Below are 15,768 nucleotides of genomic sequence, written 5' to 3'. Positions count from 1 at the left end.
GGCGACATAAAAATACATGCAATTACATCATCATATCATTCAGCGGGCATTCTCAAATATTCTAGCAAATAAATTTGGTATAAATCCTACATGTTACTTTTCCACTTAAAGCAAGAAACACATAAATTGAGGAGAATAGAATAGTTTCTTTATAATCTTACCATTTTTAAAATTTCATTTTTACCTGCTCTTCTCTTTGTTTACATTAGAAACCCTATAACTCTCTTCAGTGAAGGCAACATCACAGCTTGAGAGAAAATATTTGAGTGGAAATAAAAATGTTACGTTAAAACATTCATAATATACAACAAGAATAGACATGTGGATAGAAACCATCTGTATTTGGAACGTTTCTGATTTTCTGTGATGTCTTCAAAATTTTTATCAGTCTTGGCTCCTTCATCTAAGCTAGAATATAATTTAAATGTATTCCTTTAAATATGATTATATATTTAATGTTGACAAAGGAAATATTGTAAGTGTGTGCTGTATAACCTCACCATTGCACTGGTACTCTGAAGCCACCATATCTCTCCCGGAAATTACAGGATCTTCCTAACTGGTCACCAGCTTTCAGACTTATCCTCTTTATCCACACAAGAGCCAGAATGGTCTTTTTTAAAATGCTAAACAGATGTCTAACTTCCCTGCTTGAAACTGTCCCCAGGGACTTCCTGTTAAACACTGCAGATTGAACAAAATTGCTTATATTATACCTGTTCTTTTTTGGAAGTCCACTGTAAATACAGTAAAGAAATGTCTTTAATTGTATTAACCCAAAAAGACAAAAGAGAGAGGAGACAATGCATGTGAGATAATTTTGGACAATAAAAAGCAGATGATTAAATGCTAAATGAATTAGATTTAGTATTTCTCTGCTTTGCTGAGTGAAAATGGGGTGCCAAGATGAAGAATCCCAGGAAGTCTCAAAAATTAGAGACTCTGAAGGTAGGGATATAGGATAGGACTAGTAATAAGAGGATTTGCTTAGAACCTGTTTTGAGAATATGTAGGCTACTAGATTCCTTACTCCAGTCCCCACAGCCAGACAAATTCTTATCTCCTACTTTAACAGAAAATGAGACATTTGATTTCTAAAGCAAACAATAAAGTGTCTGGACTGAAAAAAGGAAGCCCCGAGACCGTGGCTATGGAGCAAGCCAGTACAGATTGGAACAAGAGGATGGCAGGTGACAGGAAGTATGTCAAAAGCAAAAGAGAAATTAATAGATTACTATGTTTTTCCATTTAGGGAGGAGTTTTAGAGTTCTTTTGAAGAATTACGCAACAATAAATTATAACAGACGAAAAAAATGGAGCTCTAAAAAAAACAAAATTTGCTCAAGGAAGGATGTATAATTATATTAAACTACTCTCTTTGCCTGTCAGCAAAAATTTATATAGTCATAGTTATGTAAACATTGAATATTAATTTAACTAAAAATTAAGATTGTGGGAGGGTGATGGGGGAGAGAAAGTGTGAATATATAATGTGTGTGTGGAGGGGTATAAAGAATTAAATCCTAATCTTGTATAGTAGAAAGTCCAACAAATTCTATATAAACTTCAAAAACTTCAAACTTGTAGTAGAAACATGTTATACAGAATTATGGAAGCAAATGCAGTTGAAATAGCTAAAACAGTTGGAAGAGAGTAGAGAGAAGTGAAGTGGACACTGCTGTTTTTCACTGTAAGCCTGATAGGGTGTTTGACTTTTTAAATCATGTACATTTACTGTATAATAAAAATAAAAATCAATTTAAAAAAAAGTAATCCTCTGGTTTTACAATGTCATTATTATAAAATCCATTCATTTACTATAGTTTACATATTCCTGCCAATCTCTGAGGCCTCATCTCTTCTCATTCATCCATATTTTAGCTATAATATAGCTCCTCCCACCCCTACTCCTCATTTTTAGAATATGCCAGCTCATTTCGGCTTGGTTGGTCCTGCCCCCAAATCTCCACATGGTTAACATCTTGTTATTCTGAGCTCAGTTCAGATATCGTCCTTCTCAGGATGTCCTCTCTGACCAGTCACTGTGTAAGTCATTACCTTGTTTTATTTTCTTTCTAACACTAATGCTGATTCTGCCATTCTTGGGAAGGGGACCATATAAGGGATCTAGATGTTGATGGTTCCCAAATACAATTGTTTCAGCACAGAACCACATTTTGTAAAAATAGAGTAGAAATTTTCAAGACAAATTATCTTTAAATTTCCTTGGGTTCATTTATGAGCATTTATGGAATATCTTTTGTATTTTAGCATTAAGCTGAACCACAGGTAATTTGAGGGAACCAAAACAGTTATTGGTGTAGACAGTCTAGTTCAGATATAAGTCTAAAAATGACATCCAAGTGGTGAGAAGTCAACAAAATCTAGCTTTAAAAACTACAGGAATTTGACCTCTGTGTTAGTTATCTATTGCTGTGTAACAAACAAATTGCCCCCAAACTTAGTGGCTTTAAAACAGCAAGTATCTATTACCTTACGCTTTCTGTGGGTCAGAAATTCAGGAGTTGCTTAGCTAGGTGGTTGTCATAAGGTTTCTCACGAGGTTGTAATCAAGATGTTAGCCTGTCCTGTAGGCCTCCAGTGGCTTAACTGAGGCTGGATGATTGCTTTCCAAGCTCATTCTTGTGACTGTTGGCAGTAGGCTTCTGTTCCTTGCAACATGGGCCTCTGCACAGTGTTACTTGAGTATCCTTATAACATGGCAGCTGGTTTCCACCAGAGTGAGTGATCCAAAGAGAGAGAGAGCAAAATGGAAGTTATAACGCCTTTTGTGACTTACCATTGGAAATCACACCCTGTCATTTCTGTCACATTCTGTTCTGTACCAGGAAGTCACAAAGAACAGCCCACATTCAAAGGGAGAAGAATCAAGTTCCACCTCTTAAAAGGAGGAGTATCAGAAAATTGGTGCATATATTTTAAAATTATCACAATTACTGTCTATCTTATCATTAATTAATCAATTATTTTTTTTTTATCTGGTACCATGCTATTCTCTAGTACATACATATTATAAGTAGTCACAATGACATAAATTAAAGGGCAATCCTTTTGTTCCCTCTGGGAGGCAACTAATATTTGTGGAATATCTACTATGTGTCATTGTACAAGATTCTTAATGTTTGTTGTCTGACTTAATCCCTTGACCACTTTGTAAATGGATATTATGTTTATTTAATATAATAACAATGGCTTTTATAGATATCAATAACTTTCTCTAGAACATACTTTTAAGTAGAGGGTCAGACTGAACTAAATGATATACAGTGGTCACTTTGCTTTGGTGTAATCACACTCGTGGTCTTTGATCCAGTTTGGCTGCAGACAGGTTTTGTTTGATACACAAAATGCTTTATAATTTTTAAAAATTAGTCTACCGTATTTAAAAATGGAGAAACTTCAAATGAAACCCAGAAGTTCGTAGTTGGGGCTTCTTTGAAATAATGAAGCATTTCTGCATCAAAACAATCATCTGAAATTGAGCCTGCCTTTCTAGGTAGATGTATACTTTCAGGCCATCATCTAGGTTTGTCATAGTCCCTCCTAACAAGTTTTGCCTATTTATGTTATCTTCCTAATCCTTGAAGACATTTAAATTTGCCATCTCCGGCTGGTTAAAGATCATACGGTAAATAATTAAAGAAGAAATCAAGTACTAAAATTTGTCAAGGTATAATTTTCAAAAATTTAAAAGCATAACCCATACAAATATGTAGTGGACATGTGTTAAGGAGTCATTTAGCTCATGATGAGAGAACCAGCAGAGTGGTAAATGTGGTTTAAAGAAGTATAGAAAGACTGAAGTATTTACAATCAATGAAGGAAAAAAAAACTGCTGGGGATTTAAGATTGTAAAGTTACATATAAAATTAGTTAATGTTGTACTGGACAATAAAACTGGGGTTATCTTCACTCCCTGAAAGAAATCGTTTGCATCTCTATTGGAGAAAGGCTATTTGCAATTTATCCACAAATTAATTGTAAATTCATAGAGACTAGAACATAATCAATATCAAATTGTAAGATCTATTGCATATTATATTGTATGTTATAAATAGAAAGGTATAATAAAGCTATATTACCCAGGAGAATTAACTAATTCTTGAGGGGGCATGTTAGACAATGGTCCAGTATGACGTTGAAAAAGGACATGCAGATGTTCCTTTTACATTTTTTCTTAGCAAGATTTTGACCTTTGTTCGCAATAATTTTGTGGCATGGACTACTCTATTAAGTAGTACTTGAGCAGGTATATTAGTTTTCTAGAGCTGCTATAACAAAATACCACAGATTGGGTGATTCAAACAATCGAAATCCATTTTCTTATAGTTCTGACGACTAGAAGTCCAAGATCAAGGTACCAGCAGGGTTGGACTCCTCTGAGGCCTCTCTCCTTGACTTGTAGATGGCCTTTCTTCTGTGTGCAGGCATCCCTGGGTTTCTCTCTGTATGTCCTAATCTCCTCTTTTTATAAGGACACCAGTAAGACTGTATTAGGGCACATTCTAATGGCCTCATTTTAATTTAATCATCTCTTTAAAGACTTTATCTTCAATTACAGTTACATTCTGAGATACTGGGGGTTAGGACTTCAACATACGAATTTTGGCAGAAGATAATTCAGTCCTTAACACTAAGTATACATTACATTTTAGTGAATTAAAAATGTTTAAGTTCTACATTCACCAACTCTGGTAATTAATTACTTGCCTATGTCATGATGAAAAATCTGTTGTATCTTTTTTTATCTAATTATAGATTATCATAAGTATTCATCATCTTCAATTTTTTTTTTCTCTTGAATTTTTCAATTGATTTCCACTGGGTACAACTTTAAGTTGTTAAATAACAAATATTGAGTTTTAATAACATTGTTAATAGTTACTTATATTTATATAATAATTTACAAGTTTTAAAATATTTTCAATATTTTTTCATGATTATTTAAAATTTTACCAATATTGATATTTAGATTGCTTCGTAGAGAGCTGAAAAGCAACCTTTGCTTTTAGCAGTTAGGAAATTCTGAATGACCATAATAAGAGCCATTTCAAAAGAACAGTGAGGGCAAAATCTGGATGACTTTTGGTTGAAGAATGAATAAAAGCCAAGTAGAGAAAATAATAACAGGAACATATTTAAAATTTTGTTCTAGTAAAGGTAAAGTAATAAGGGTCTTACTAAAAATTTACAGATTTTTTTGTAATGTCATAAAATTACAGTTATCTTCAGCAATTTCCTATGAACTTTGTTATATTTCAGCAAAATGAAATACTGAATCCGTTGTCGAGAAAATTCACTGATCGCCTAAAATGTTCAAATCATTTTAGCCAAATTTATTATTTGTCTCTCTACCTATCTTTCTTTCTATCTATCTATCTATCTATCTATCTATCTATCTATCTATCTATCTATCTATCTTGCTTACTTGAACTCTTTGTCTAATTGCCTCAATTCTCCAATCTTAATAAAAATTACATTAAAAGCAGACAGAAACTTCAAATATAAGAAAAGGTAACAAAACCAATTCCCACAATTACTAAGTGTTTGGATAATTTTTAGGTTCTTTAGAGAGACCTTGCCGCTTCAAACTTGGATGGTGGTTAACAATAAGTACTGTTTCAGTAGCAGAGAATCTTTCTGCAATGATACAAAGTTGAAAGAAAGTGTGAATGCTGTCAAGCAGCTCTTTTGTCTGAAATTACAATTGTATAGACTAAACCAACCGCATGCCTAGCATGAGGGATGGGCCATTGAATGGACTGTGGCACATAGTTTATCTGAATCCAAGGTATTTGAAATGACATTTGAAACAGTGGGTTCTGTGCTCTAGCTGATATAATAATGCAAAAAGAGTTAAAAATAAAACAAAGCAGACATTTCCAGATTTCTGGAGACAGAGAAATAGTTCAGATTTTAAAAAAATCCTAGTTGCTGATCTGGTTGAAGAAAAGCTTCATGTAGTTTCTGGGACATTTAAATGCTTATGTTCCCATAAAGACTGTGTAATTCAGGAATGAAACTGGAATCGATAGCTTGAAAATGTGTATCCAATGAATTGCAAAATCCACTTTCTGCTTGTCCTTGTAAGACATGATAGAAATTCCCACAAAGTTGCTCCTTTCTCTACCTTGCTTTGACAATGAAACGTTACAAATGATAATGATGACGCATACATCTCTGTTAGCCTTTCTGTTGAAAGAATATTATTCACCGAAGCAGCATGTTACTAAGGAAGTATTTTGAAGCATAGAGCAGGAAGAATGTTTAGGTTCAGATTGTAGGAGGAAACTCTGCTTAGTTAATAAATCATGAATCCATAGTAAGTTTGAACAAGGAGGCATACAAGTATCACTTCCAATAGATAAAAACATGATTGTCATAAAGTTCAGGAATGAATATGGACCAAGAATTTATTTATGTCATTATTGAGGAAACCAGCCCAGTATAGCTGATCGAAGAACATTAGTGGAATTGGTACTCATAGGCATTTTAAAGAGGAAGAATATTTAAATAAGATTTGTAGGTCAGGTATAAAAATGATTAATGCCTCACAGCGTAATAAAACCATAACTTGTGGGGTTATCCTTTCTACGAGATAAATATCTACAAATTAGCATGAAATTTCACAGTGTATAGGTCTGATCAAATAGAAAATGCTCAAGTAAAACACAGATAAATTGTTCTAGAAATGCAATATCCACAGTAGCCACTAGGTACCCACTTTTTTAAGTTTAAATTTGAATTAATTAAAATGAAATACAATAAAGATTCAGTTTGCTAGTCGCACTAGCCACATTTTAAAGGTTGCATTTGAATTTGAATTAATTAAAATGAAATACAATAAAGATTCAGTTTCCCAGTCTCACTAGCTGCATTTTAAGACACATTTGACTAGTGGCTACTTTATGCAATTTTCATCATCTCCAAAAGTATTACTGAACAATACTCTCCTAGAGAATTAATCTTTGATCAGGCCTGTTTTACAATGCCTATATATGCCACTGAACGAACATATCACCCCCCTTTTGTTTATTTCCAAGTTTTGGATACTTTTTATAAACAAAGGGATCTTACAGAACTCTTTCCACCTTCTCCATCCTTCCTTTTTTTTGATATAAGCGTATCTGAAAATAAGCGTTTACTTTAAGTTCATACAAAGTTTACTCCTCTTACTGCTAAAGAGTTTAGGGGTGCCATTGAACCAGTTATGCTCATTGGGTTGAACAAACTATTCTGGACAAATGCAAAAACTAGGAGACAGATTTTATTGTAAATACCCATATTTAGGATTACTAACTTTTAATCCATTTGTTTACGTCATCCTTAGTCCTTAGAGAATAGGAAGAAAGGTATCAAGAGGTAGTGACTATTTTACAGAATAATTAAATCACTTATTTTTGCATAGCAAGAAATCGTTTTTGCAATTTTTTATCATAAAACTACCTATATTTTTGAAATGTCCTCTGTGATGGTTTGGGCAGATTTATGTACTCTTTGGCTTATGATACTAAGTTCGCACCTGTGATTCAATGATTTTGTGTGTGTGTGTTTTTCAGATGTGCAACAAATGGCGATTGACTGGCTCACCAGAAACCTCTATTTTGTGGACCATGTCAGTGACCGGATCTTTGTTTGTAATTACAACGGGTCTGTATGTGTCACCCTGATTGATCTGGAGCTTCATAATCCTAAGGCAATAGCGGTAGATCCAATAGCAGGGTAAGAAATTTTTCTTTGTAGTGTTTGATCTGAAATAGTTTCTATTAAAATATATATATATCAGTGTCTGATGAGAGTTGTAGAATATAAGATTATGGGCTCAATTTTTTTTAATGTTGATTTTAACACTTGCATTGTGGGAAGGAAAAAAGGTTATAATTTACCACCCAGAAGCTGGAGAATACCAGTTCCTAAACACATCAATATTGCAGGCCTAACCTAAGACACAAACAACCTGCCATGCTCCCAGGAATTGCTTTGGCGTCACCAGAGATGAGCCTCAGGATAGTTTCAGGTTAAAGAGAGGAGACTGTAAATTACTTAGCAGTGGACCTTATAGTTAGCAAACTTCAAAAACGCTACTTTAAAGATATACTATTAATAAACTTATGTCCAACACAACATTTAGGATTTATAAAGGGGTATAATACATATTCAAGGGTATTACTATAATATTGTCATCTTTGTTAGTTGAAACTAACCTTTATTTTATCTAACTACTGATATGTAAACACTGCATTATTATAGAGTCACTGATTTTTTCATGAGAATCCATCTTTCCTTTTCTTTTGACTTTCCAATTTTGCAAGCCATTTTTTTGGTAAAAAGAAGCCCTATCTTTCCTTCTTTTAGCTATAGGCTCATTAATCTTTTTTAATGTTTCACAATTTGTCAAAACATAGTCAAAAATGTTTAAATTCTCAATTTTATTCATATAATTATAAAATCAATACAGGAATTATGCTTTAATTTTACAAATGCTATGATATTATTAGAGGGGGATGGACAAAAAATGTAAAGAGTCCCGTAAATTCAGTTCTTTCACCAGTCAGTATTGGGCAAGGATACTTTCAAAATAATGACATACTGTACAACTTTAATTGGAGGAGCTGTTGTTTTTTCAGATGTAAGTTGTAGCAAAGATTTGAAAACCGAAATTTTATCCTTGTTATTATTTTAATCGTCCCCAGTTCAGTTCAGGCTAAATGTCTGATGGAACATATCTTAAACTGCCATAAGCCTCCATTCATTAAATGGGAAAATATTTACTGAAGAAACAGCTGTCATCCATATGTGGACTTTTGTCACTCTTTACTTAAAGTCTGATTGAATATTAAGATGCATCATCACAATGGTTCTGATTTTGACAAGAACAGCTTGCACGTAAGAGCTTTGCTAGGAAGGCTGTGTAATATAATTCTTGAATGTAGCTCTATTTGTATTTGCAGCAGATGGTTACTTGACTCAATCTGACTGCAGTGATGCTTCAAAAGACATTAGTAAAAGAAGTTGTATTTAGACTGATTTGTTTGGGTTGTTGGATAAGGGTAGTGAGAAAGAATTGGAAATTTACAAATGTGCTAACAACATTCTTTTGGCATTCTGTTTAGAAATATATTTGCTTGCATGTTTTTCCCTGGATATGTTAACTGAATATCAAATTAGCCTTTAGACAGTCTTGTCTGTCAAAAATGTTAAGAGGTGAAGCTATTGTGTTTCTCCCCTCATTATACCCCTCTTATCCTTTCCCCATTCGTAAAAACAAAGATCCAGAGACCCTTTTCAAGTAAAACTGCCAATCTGAAGTATAATATATGTGAACACCATCTCCCTTTCTGAGTGGCAACATACTTTATGTTCTTAAGCTTCCTGTTTCTCCCTGTCGTTACATGAAAGAACCATATTTTGTCATTTTTGTCAAAGGAATTAGGAATAGAAAACTCCCACTTTGTTTGCGCTTATTCTCTGCTGGATTCCTTTGGGCCCAGTCACTGTTTAAATGCAATTTGTCATGTATCATTTATCACAATAGGTTCTGCAGAATTTTTTGTTTGAGTTTGCCCCTGTCTCTCTAGCACAGTTTTTCAGTCACAAATGGTAGACATCAGAGAAGGAAAAGCTCTGCTCTTTTATAAATGTAAGTCTGTAATAGAACACTTTCAAATACATTCTATTCTCTCTTAATATCAGAAATTTGGCTGGGATTTATGTGCTGATATCTAGGGAAGGAACAGTAGGTTTTTCCTTTAACTTCTACTTTTAGGCCTGCTTGAGAGCAATTTGAATAGTTGAGGCTGGAACAACTCTGCCTGACATACTAAAAGGGAAATGTGCCACCAGTGAAATTTCTCCTGCCTTTTTCTAATTGTACGGGGTGATATGTCTTTGGCTCTGTCTGTTATAACTTCAGTTCAGAAAACATCAGAATGTGTTTAAAGTCTGACCTGACTCTTAGAGCTTGACCTTACTAGGTATGGAAATGGAGGGGGATTTGCCTTACCTCCCTGAAGGCTGCATTGAAAAAATATCTTTTATTTGGCTGTACTTTTAATTTCACTTTTCTCAACCTCCTATTCCCTTTGTATCTAATGACTATTACAGTATCGTCTTTTTTTAATTTTTAATTTTTTTTTTTTAGTTCTCCATGGGTTGAATATAGATTACTAAGTTTTTCTCAGTGTGACTTGAACCAGGCTTTAATACAAATCTGGAAGGAAGAGATTGTTTATATAAATGTTGTTGGTTCATTCTGCTGGTTTTTTAGATGACTTTTAATTCAGGCTAATTTTCTGGAGATACTTCTTGTGAGTTTCTTCTTCCTTTTGAATTTTAGCAGTACTTTTTTCCAATGATTCCTTGAAGATATTTCCAAAATTATTTATCTAGAGTCAGTAGAATTGGAAGGTAGCATAAGATCATTGTCCCACCAACATCAAAAATAGCATTTCTGGCAGTGGTTGTTAGGGCTCTGCTTGTTGAATGGGTAAGAGCTTGATGCTGGAGTCACTCTCCCCGGGATCAAACACTGGCTCCACTAGTTACTAGCTGTGTGATGTTGGATGCCTCTTTGTACCCATGTTTTCTCATCTTAAAAACATGAATAATGATAATCCTACCCTAAAGTGCTGTCGTAAGGATTAAATAAGGTCAAATATATAAAGCACTTTAACACTTTTTGAGTTGTTGAATATGTGAAGTTCTCTATTTCATGTTGCCTCAAAAATAACTACTAATATTTCCAACACTTATGATACCATTACGAGTAGAGTGCTGAGACCAATATCCCACCCTATTAAAGATGATCTTTTCATTTCCAACCCCATTCCCTTTCTACTACAAGCCTTCCTAAAATGGTTTATATCATATAGACTAAATATATTCTATAATAAAGAGGAGGAGAAACAAGGGAAGAAAAAGTGATATAGCCTGGGAATAAAGATGAAGTACATATAGGATATGGGAGGAGGAAAGTACAGAGCAACCATGCATATAGGAAAAAAAGTAGCAGAGTAAACTTATCTTAATAATTGATTTTGTGCAAGATGTCTTTGGATTACCTTCAAGGTCTTTCAGAAGATAAAGGTAAAGAAGAAAATCCCCTCATAGTTACCTTTGTCAGTTGAACTGTATTTTTGAATATGGCTTTGTTTCAATAATAAACCTTGTAATATTTGGGTCTAAAGAGGATTGTAACTGAGCACAGGAGTGGAGCTAGTTTATAGCTCTTGTAACATATGGCCCTGAGCTTCCTATTAAATTAAAATTATCACACTAAACTTGAGGCAAGAGTTCATTTCACCACGAATGTCAAATTGCTGCAATAGTCTTGCAAAAGAAGGAATCACTTAATCCTAAGCATCATAATTATTAGGAGAGGAGAGTAAAATTAAAGAGATATTTTAGTGATGATTCTGAAGTTGGAATTGAAAATTTGGGAAAAATATATTTTGGGGGACTTGGGGTACCATACATAGAACTCGAACTCAATAAAGCTATGTGAGATGGCTAAATTGAGGGAGAGGGAAAATGTCCCATGTCATGTGAAACAGCAGAAATGGAATATTTTCCAAGTACAACGTATACTCTTTTTCAATGTAGGATGAATTTTTGACTTGTAGAGAGTGAATGGCACAGTGATATGTAGGATTTATTTGTGAATCCATGATCCCACATCAGTAATGAAGGAAAAGTGTGTTGTCTTTGTTCTCTGCAAGAGCAGGCTATCCGCCAGGAGGCAGAGACGGGAAGCTCAAATCTAGAAGTTGAACTCACATAAGAGTGATTGACAGCATTTAATAGTTAATAAACCCTTTCCCATCACCCACCCAGATTCCCACTGTTGGTGAAACTAATCATGGCTGAGAAATTAAAGATAGAATCAAAGTTAACAGCCATCAAGGAGCAGGACTGACTAATGAAATTTTAAACTAGATGCTGTGTGAATATGGGAAGCTGGAAAATGAAGCAGGTTTGCCTATGCTGGCGAAAGTGGTTCTGTAACAAGGAGATCCTTGGGGTAGATATCAGGTTTCTCAATTCTGTTAGGTGGCTCCTAGAGCCAGCCCACGTTCCAAGTTAGAGCCTGCACTCACTAGTCACATGCAATAGGACATAAGTAGAATTGTTGTAGACCTTTGGCCATTAAACCCCTCAGACTACACTGTGGGGAAATTAAACCTACTGATTGCACCTCCACAACTAACCACTACCCATTGATTTGAGGATTCAGATGATTCTGAAGTTGCCATGGGTTTGAACATCAGGAAACATGTAAAGACGTGCCCCTGTGTACCTTTTTTCTCCTCCTGGAAGTATCAATCTTGGAGGGTCGCATGGTCATCTGCAATTCACGACTTCCCCTAATTTTTTGAAATTCATGTTCACATTTTGATGGGTTGCAAATTGTGAGTCCTGACTTTTTAAGGAAGAACTCCCCTCCACACACACCCACAAAAAAAATCTATGTACATATATACACATATATAGCTTCTAGCCTCCTTCTCCACTTTAGTATAGCCATGTGACAGGTTCTCACAATCAGATGCACCTCCCCATTGTTCAAGGAGAGTTAAGCATCTTGATGATGATGTAAACTTAATCATCCTCAGAATCTTCTTGCATATTTCTCTTCATTAGAAGAAAACTCAGAGAAAAATGGAGACATTCCAATAGCTCCAATAATCATTCTCTTCAGTTCATGTATTGACCTGCTATAATTTCCCTTTTGGACTTGCCTATTGACCTGCTATAATTTCCCTTTTGGACTTGCCGTTAAAAAAAAAAAAGCTCATCTGTTGTTTTTTTTTTCTTGCTGGGAAAGATTCAACCTGAGCTAACATCTGCTGCCAGTCTTCCTCTCTCTCTCTCTCTTTTTTTCCCTCCCTAAATCCCCAGTATATAGTTGTATATTCTAGTTATAAGTCCTTCTAGTTCTTCTCTGTGAGCTACTGCCACATCATGGCTACTGACAGACGAGCAGTGTGGTTCCGCACCCGGGAACTAAACCTGGGCCGCCGAAGCAGAGCATGCCAAACTTTAACCATTAGGCCATCAGGGCTGGCTCCCACTTGGACATCTTGCATTTAAATTTTCTTTAAAAAGAAAAAAGGCTGATGAACAAAACGAACTGCTAGAAGTATACTTTGGGTTATTAGTGTATCTTTGAAACAGTCTTGGTCCTGTACACAGAAGCAATACTCACGTGGGCTGACCTCTGAATTCACCTATATGAAGGAGAGTGCCAAGGAAGTTATTTGCCCACTTCTCCTTATACACAATGGATGATTAATGCAGTACAATAACATCCCTAGTCTTATAAATTTGTATTGATTCTTCCAAAAATTTTACCAATGTGTTTTCTCAAATGTGGCAATAAATTCAAGTAGATATCATTATAACATTAACTATATTTCTATATATCTATAATCTATCTAAATATCTATGATTATTGCCTATTTTATACTACTGCTACCTTCTCTGGGTAAGTCTAACCCTCCGGGATGGCATTTAGGTGCATAGACAATTATCTAAGCAGTAGGCATCTACCTATCTTAGGCCAATTTACTAAGCACCTCAGGAGAGTTGCTTGGTAAGATAACATGGATATGCAAGTATATGTTTTATAGTTTATACTATTTTCACTGAAGTTGGTGGTTCAAAGGCTCACTCAAGGGTATAAATCCATATTAGCTGTCTTACATACGACTCAAATTCTTCTTGTTAATAAATTTTGTCTAGGTTCAACCTCTTTCCAAATTCCTCTCCAGACCTTTCCTCAAGTGGAGGCTCATGTGTGACATTGCCCTTAATTACTGTCTCCTTCAGTTACACAGGCTTTTTCTATTATATTGTGATTAGCCTGGGGAAATGGAAGAGCAACTTGCAGTGGTTTAGGTTTAGCACAGCCTTTCCTGGAAACTTAACCCAAACCGATTCAACTCCCACTGTGTTCTTGACTCATATTCATAAAGCCAAAATAATGCAGATCATTCTACATCTATATTTTCTCTCTTTGCTGTTCTCTCCCCTCTATCTTTCTTTTTCACTCTGTAAGTTTTCAATGTTTGTTAAGCTTATCTCTAAATCACTGAGTTCACAATTCTGTTTCTAGTAATTATACTCAATGTCTCCCCAACCTTCCAACCAGTCCCTATAAAAGAGATGTCTTCTCTGAATTCTAACTCTGATTAATGCTGTCCCCTCAAATATATAAAGCAACAGAAAAACAATTGTGTATACCTTAAATTATGAAGGAATTTATTATTTCACTTAAAAATGTAGATTTAGGATGGTTCCTGGGTTGGTTATTTTAGTGGCTCAACAGTATCATTAAGGACCTGGGTTCCTTCTACCTCTTTGTTCTTGGATGTTATCTTAATGTATACTTTTCAGGCTAATTTCCCCATGGTCATAAGATGGCTACTGAAGTTCCAGGGGTCCTGTGTAGAAACACAGTATTCAGTTAAAAAACAGTATTGTTTCTTCCTTGGGTGTAGAAGAGCACCCAAAGCAGACATTCCCTCATGTCTTCTTCATCCGAACTGGGGTACGTGCCCACCTAGATGAGACAACCATGGACAATTTTTACCATTGGTATATGAAAGACAGACATGGGAGTGAAATTGGACCAAGCTAACATGGAAGAAAGAAAAATGGATTATGAACCAACATCATCTACTATAACCACTGTCATATGATACTTCTTTCTCATGTGCCGTCCTTTGTCTTTTCTTGGTTCTTTCCAGGCACTGAGGGGTCCCTTTTCACTTAGCTAAACCTGTTTGGATTATGGATGAGTATTTTGTTCCATCTCTTCATTCCTGCTTCTAGGAGAACACCTCCTTTCCTTTTAGCCCAGGTCATTAAAACTCACTCTGAGGAAAATTTTTATTATCTCTTTTCAAGGAAAATGACAGTTGTTTTTTTGTTGTTGTTGTTACTGTAACATTTTATACAATACGGAGAGGAAGCTGGGGTGGGGGCATTCTGGATAACACTCCTGGTATCCCTATTTTTATCTTTAAAGACATAGTTTAAAAAACTGATAAGAGGTTTCATTATATCAGTTTCTTCAACACTTGTGGAAGCTATGTGAATATTTCTAAACCACTGGGGTAATATTAATTAAATTATTGTTTCACTTATAAAATATAATTCTCAAGTTGCATGAAAGCTTTCTTACTCTCTGCCAGAGAATAGTTAGCGTACTGGAAGAATCTGTGCCATTACTAGAAAAGAATAATTTTATATTTTCAAGTAGTTTAAAATTACTTCTAGTTGTTTCCTACGTGGAGTTCTATGAAAATAAGAAGTAGATATGAGCCAGTAGTACTGCTTTTGAAAATATATAGACAACTTTCCTGTATTACTCAGGTGTGATCAGGGCATCAAAGATAATGATATGGTCTAGTCTGTCATGGAGCTTGGAGTATAACAGTTATGTATAAAACATCAAATATTATAATCAGAAGATACAGTTATTATAGTTTACAAGAAAAAACATTATAAACAACAAGCAAAATACTAAGCAGCAATTTATCTGAAATTTCTGAGGAAAATAATGAGTCAGGTATAAAAGGTTGTTTTCAAAAAATTGAGAGAAATTTGGTTTGTAAACACCACAAAGGAAAGAATAAAAATTAAAAACAATAAAATAAGCACTTGACACCATTCCCCTTGTGCATTACCACTCTTTAGTACATAACATAAATTCAGGATTTTACCATAGGCCATGTAATCATGTTA

The 15,768-nt window shown here is 34.8% G+C and overlaps 1 protein-coding gene across 5 annotated transcripts in view; it reads left to right on the top strand.

The window, feature by feature from the left end:
- The window catches only part of LRP1B (LDL receptor related protein 1B), a 1,862,264-nt gene that overhangs the window by 873,503 nt on the left and 972,993 nt on the right, over positions 1 to 15,768 (top strand). For all 5 annotated transcript variants that reach the window (XM_087435122.1, XM_087435120.1, XM_087435121.1 and 2 more), the window contains exon 8: positions 7,581 to 7,743. In XM_087435122.1, coding sequence (XP_087291248.1) covers positions 7,581 to 7,743 — 163 coding nt within the window. The remainder of the gene's footprint in view (positions 1 to 7,580; positions 7,744 to 15,768) is intronic.

This window comes from Ceratotherium simum, chromosome 9 (assembly GCF_057802395.1).
Source record: "Ceratotherium simum simum isolate JZ-2026a chromosome 9, ASM5780239v1, whole genome shotgun sequence".
Taxonomy (NCBI): domain Eukaryota; kingdom Metazoa; phylum Chordata; class Mammalia; order Perissodactyla; family Rhinocerotidae; genus Ceratotherium; species Ceratotherium simum.
This window is presented reverse-complemented; position numbering and strand designations above follow the sequence as displayed.